Below are 6065 nucleotides of genomic sequence, written 5' to 3' on the forward strand. Positions count from 1 at the left end.
TTTTTGGGGGGTACAAAAATCATACTCTAGGACGGACCCTTTCATTATTCCTCTTTAGTTCTCTGATCTATTCATGTTCCATTATTCCTCAATAGTTCACTGATCTATTCATGTTCCATTATTCCTCTATAGTTCCCTGATCTATTCATGTTCCATTATTCCTCAATAGTTCACTGATCTATTCATGTTCCATTATTCCTCTATAGTTCCCTGATCTATTCACGTTCCATTATTCTTGTAGAGCTAAGCTCACTGATCTATTCTTGCATCTTGTATTAATACTTATTTCGTGTTGCAAGTGAGGGGTTTAGGGTCCCATATTTTCTTCGTGATAAGCTCGTTTTAGTACTTCATCAGATGAAACTCTGTCTCCGTTTAAAAATTTTATTTACTTTATATTTCGCAATGCAGATTTCATCCACACATTTCCTTGACTTAAAGAACGACTGAATTGGAATTTTTTTCAAGCTCTTTCCCAGTTCTGTGCGACTGCTGACTTTTATCTCTTTTAAACCCTAACTGACTCTCATTCATAAACTATATTTCAGGCAGATTACCAATGTCTCATGTCCGGAGAAACGCCACCTCTTTTAAACTTTAAATATAAATCTTTGTTCGTCATTATGAAGGGGGTGCAAAGCCGCCATGAGCCCTGCAAAATGACCTCCGGAGCCTTCAGATTCGCAGAATGAGCTCGTAGCCAATGAAAATCATTCCCGAGCCTCCGCAACTCTTACTCCACGTCCAGCATTCTTACTTATAACAAATATTTAACTTTTACATCCACAAAAAGCCCTTTGTTCGAAAAATCTCACCATGATCAAAAAGTTTTTAATAAGACAATTTGTTTTAAAAAGTTAACTCTAATTGCGATTAAGACTTCTTTTCTTGTTTTTCTAAATTTCAAAGATTCTTAAACTTGTGCATAACTATTCCAGCTTATGATAAAGATAATTTTTTAATGTAATTTCACAGGTGTATCATGTACGAATCTAACTAAATAACCACCAACTCACAAAACATAATAGTTTTTGTGAAATACTTGAAATTGTACTTTTATTGTATTTTATTATTTAAGTATTTCACAAAAATTACTGTGTTTTGTGAGGCGAAAAAAGGCTTTTAGTGGATGTAAAAGTCAAATATTTGAGATTGGAGATAAGAATACTGGACGTGGAATAAGAGCTGCGGAGGCTCGGAGACGTACCTTGAAGCAAGTGATTTTCATTGGCTTTGCACCCCCTCCCTCTCGTCATAAGTCTCAGCCTTTCAGGACGATTTTGCAGTAACCATCTTAACAGAAATATTTTTTCATCTAGTCCAATACAAATTGATAAATGAGCAATTAACCGTTACAAACAAAGGTTTCAACTATATCAAATTTTCTATTAAACATTGAAATAATATTCCATTTAAAAAGTAACAACCATAACATAAGCCTAAGAGAGCTATATAAGCATCAAAATGGAATAAATCACTGGATTAACCGACTATAACCTAACATAAGCACAAACATAAAAAACTTGTATTTCCATACACATTACGCGCTCACAGAATCTCTTCTGGATATAATTGCTTCCCCATCTTTCTGTTTCTGCGAGTCTCAAGACACCCCAGACTTTAAGCCAATTTCTTATCCATGTTACCTTAGGTACAACCAAGTACAATTATATAGGCCTTATCTATCTACACTGCTTTGTTGAAGCGTTACTAGTGAAACTATGGTAGAACGTCTAAGAAATTGGCCATTAATCTTTGATCTTTCTGATAAATGATGACATACCGAGGGATGGGGTGCAAAACTCCAAGCCCCGCATAACCGTCTCCGCAGTTTGATCTCGCCTTGGTGTATTTATTTTATTTACCTTGTCTGGCTTATCCAATCAAAATATATCTTCTATCTTTATGTATAATTGCACAAATTATTTTCAAAATTAAGAAATTTGTGAAATTTAGAAAACAAAAACAAGTCTTAATCCAAGTTAACATAGACTTTTCTGATCATGCTGAGATTAGAAAAAAACGCACAAAAAGAAATGACACAGGAAATAAAAGAACTGAAATAATTCAACCAGTTTCTTATGGTTTCATTTATAGGATATAACCGGCGTATAGGTCGGAACAAATTGGCCTTTTAAAGAGTATATCAGATTTTACACCAGAATAAACTCTTCTCTTCTCTCTGTTGAAATAAAACAATATATTACGCACTGGTAATTTTATTCATAAAAGTTTCTTGCTTGACAAATATAAGATTAACATTACCAACGAATAGAAGCGTAAGATCCAACACAGCAGATTATGTGAGAGTCCGTTCTAATACAAAACAGACAGCACTGCCAGATCGGATTTATCAACAATTTTCAACAAAATATAAAAAAACACAAACGAGATTAAGCTTCAGTATTCGGGTAAAGCCTTGACACTGAGCTGGCCCTAATCTATAGTTCCACGTGGAACTGAAGAACGCAAACTTTATTTACAGTCATAGTATCACAGTTGGGTTGCGCGGAGTTTAGTTTTCAACTATATTCAAAGAGTAGACGTTAATGTTTTGAGGGTTGATGCTGTGTAGGTGGAGGCGATTCATCCCGCCACCAGAACTAACCCCCGCACTAGGCTGAGACTATGCGTTTGCTACTGTTACTTTTCACCAAATATTATCACCGTACATTGTCTTATCATCACGATCAAAGAAACTTTAATTTTTGGCATTCTCGAGAAAGACTAATACTTTTTTTTATCAATCATAATGATATATAAATATATAGCAATATTACATAAGGTGATATTTTCAAAATGCAATGCTCTTCCTCCGTTATTAGCTAAGGATGTAAATTTTGAACAGTGCCGGACCGGGGCGCAGTGCCGAGTACAAAATGTTCCGTGACATTGGGTTCCATTTAATACAGCAGGATAGAGGGACAAGTCGAGGTACGAATACATGTACCAACATGTCTCAAATTAAGGCAACACTTTTTTTAATATTCGAAATTCATTAATGCCTCACAATTTGTCCAGAATTGAGGTTTTTCTTCTACAGGTTCCGAGATGTAGGATTGGAAGGCAGGGTTTACGAGATTAGTTGAGGGAGGTTGGGAACCCCTTGTCCAGGGACTTACAACTTGTCAGCAAGGAAATTTCTATACAATCTACCTACATTTAGTTCCTCAAGGAAGGGATAGTTCCCCGCCCCGAGGAGTGCAACCAGAGGAGGTTCCGAGGTTATTTGCCTCCTCTGAGAGGGATATCCCTCCTGAGGAGTGCAGGGGAGGATAGAGAGGTGAGAACACTCCTCCTCCTCCTTCTCTGCACTCTTGTGTAGAGTTGCTTAGCTGTCCCACCAATCAACGTTGCCGCCACCGCCTCCTCCGTAACTTCCGCCGTAGTTGTCTGAAATAAATTTTAGATTAAAAAAAAAACATCGGGTTTGATTTTGGCTGAAAACTCTTAAGGATAGAAGACAAAAAACATTTGGAAAACTTACTTCGAGCAGCAGCAGGTCCGCTCCAGTTGCTTCCGCCTCCTCCTCCGCTTCCAGAAGTTCCCCATCCGCCGCCACCCCCACCATATCCACCACCTCCTCGTCCACCGCCTGCTCCACCTCGTCCTCCTCCGCCACCACCACGGCCTCCGTTCTCGAATCTGTAATCCTTTCCGCCGAATCCGGATCCGCCAAATTTACCACCCTTTCCGCCGCGGCGGTTGGGTTGGTAACCTCGGTTCTCCAGGGACATAGCCTCCAGCCAGCTGGGCAGTTCTTGGTTTGACTCAACAATCAGTTCTACCAGGTCCTTCACCAGGTTCCTGTTCTTGTCATTGAAGAAGGAGGTCGCCAAACCCAGATTTCCCATTCTACCAGTTCGACCAATTCTAAAGAAAAAATGCGTCAATTCTTAAGAAATTTCAGAAAGACAATTTCCCCTATTAAAGTTTGACTCATATGTAAAAGTGACTGTCGTGGTAATATTAAAGGACGCTCACTCCATTGAAAATAAAAAAGAGGGACATGCCACATTCAAAACGGTACCCTTGAAACATTTATCTGAAGAATAATGTGCAAGATATTTTTCTAGGTTTAGCGTTTAATTCTAATAATTCCTTTACGTTTTAGTCACTTTCCTTAAAAAACATTTTTCAAAGAGAAAAAATTTCAGAATCTCGTTCTTTCTTTCAGACAAAGCTTCAGGGGTGTATATTTTTCTGTTTGCCCCCCCCCCCTCATGAGAGTAAAAATGAGCTTTCATTGGGTTTAGGGGAAAAGATGAAGAAAAAAGGAAAAGTGGGAAGGGAAGGGGAAAAGGGGAAGTGAAAAGGGGAAGAGGGAAGGGAAAAGGGAACAAGGAGAAAAGAGTAGGGAAAAGGAGAAGAGAGAAGGGATCCAAGAGAAAAGGAAAAGGGAGGAGGGAAAAGGAAAACGGGGGGAGGGGATGGAAAGGGGGAAAAGGGAAGGCCAATTATAATAATATAAGTAAAGTAAAATAAACATATTTCTTTTAATTTGCATCCCCACCAAATTTTTTTTTTACAAAAAACAGAATCAGAAATGATTGAAAAAACTCTTCCTGGGGACCATGAAGTTGACTTTTTGAGCTACAAAACGCTTCATTACAGTACAGTACAGTACAGTACAGTACAGTACAGTACAGTACAGTACAGTACAGTACAGTACAGTACAGTACAGTACAGTACTAAACTCCAAAATTTTCTCTGCAAGATTGCTCGAGCTTTAGAAACCTGTAAAGTACACCTGTTTTTGAATCAAGGAAATGGGGGAAAAATACGAGTCTCGAAATTAATATACACCCCAGCAAAGCTTTTCCGAGTCCCATTGTGAATTGAACACACCACTATAAATAGAGCAACCTTGAAATTACGTATACACTATACAGTCCCTTTAGATGATCCTCATTATACCTGTGAACGTATTCTTCGACGTCGCTGGGCATGTCGTAGTTGATAACGTGCTTCACGTTAGCAATATCTAATCCTCGAGCAGCGACAGCGGTAGCGACTAAAATATGATAAGTTATGCACATATTCGACCAGTGCTTAGGATTTGGATCCAAGGGGTAAAATATCAACCAAAAACGGCAAAAAAAAATTTCAATCCTAAAACCCAAATCTTAACTTTTGAAAAAAGAGATTTCCTCATTTCTGAATGATCCATCAAGTTTGAGGATAAAAATATGCGAAAAAAAGCTAACAAAAAATTGAAAATTTTTTTTTTTTTTTAAATTCAGTTAATCAGTAAAGAAATGACTTGGATTCGGATTTAGAGAAAATGCAAAGGAGTATTAAAGATCCTTGATTCTGGGATGTAAACAGGAATTGACATGGGTCGTGTACAGTACAGTGTACAGTGTACACGTACTATTTTTTCCAGTGCGGATCCAGGAAGCAGATCCGCATCAAAACTAAATGGATCCTAAGCACTGCATTCGACACTTATTCAAATGCATTTATTACGGGGTAAGGGGATGGTTCATTCATGGGACAAAATGAAGATTGGAAATTACGAAAAATTCTTCTTTTTTAAGTGGCTGATTATTAATTGTCAGTTTCAGCAAGTATTAGTAAAAAAAACTGCTTAGATGAGTTCGGCCCAAGAAAAAACATACAAGGAAGGGATTAAAGAGGACGTTAAATTTTATTTTTTCAAACTGCATTCACAGAAAGTATTGAATGTCGTCTATTAACAAGGAGGTTTTTTCCAGCTTCTCCAAATACTCACTTTAATTAAATTCCTTCCTAGCTGCGTTATTTAATAACTATTTTCCTCTACTGTAACATCGAACTAACCTATGATAGGAGTTTGTCCTGACTTAAATCTCTTGAGTGCCTCCTCTCTCTCCCTCTGCGTCCTATCTCCGTGTATGCTGGTGACAGGGAATCCCTCCTGGTAAAGGAACTCATCGAGCTGATCAGCTCCCTTCTTAGTTTCAACGAACACCAGGGTACGACTTGCCTAAACAACGATATTTTAAAGATTGTTCAAGTATATCAAAAGTACAGGGGTATAACATATAAGAATATTATCTGGAGGAGGGGGGGGGGGGGGGGGG

The 6065-nt window shown here is 38.1% G+C and overlaps 1 protein-coding gene across 1 annotated transcript in view; it reads right to left on the reverse strand.

Annotated features, from left to right (window-relative positions):
- Positions 1–2203: 2203 nt before the first annotated feature.
- LOC111714340 (ATP-dependent RNA helicase DDX3X) overlaps positions 2204–6065 on the reverse strand; it is a gene marked incomplete at its 5' end in the record, with an annotated part of 12377 nt that continues 8515 nt past the window's right edge. The window contains 4 exon segments of the mRNA XM_023489422.1: positions 2204–3393; positions 3488–3873; positions 4918–5014; positions 5803–5968. Coding sequence (XP_023345190.1) covers positions 3332–3393; positions 3488–3873; positions 4918–5014; positions 5803–5968 — 711 coding nt within the window.

The sequence above is a fragment of the Eurytemora carolleeae genome, unplaced genomic scaffold (assembly GCF_000591075.1).
Source record: "Eurytemora carolleeae unplaced genomic scaffold, Eaff_2.0 scaffold1459, whole genome shotgun sequence".
In the NCBI taxonomy this organism is placed as follows: Eukaryota; Metazoa; Arthropoda; class Copepoda; order Calanoida; family Temoridae; genus Eurytemora; species Eurytemora carolleeae.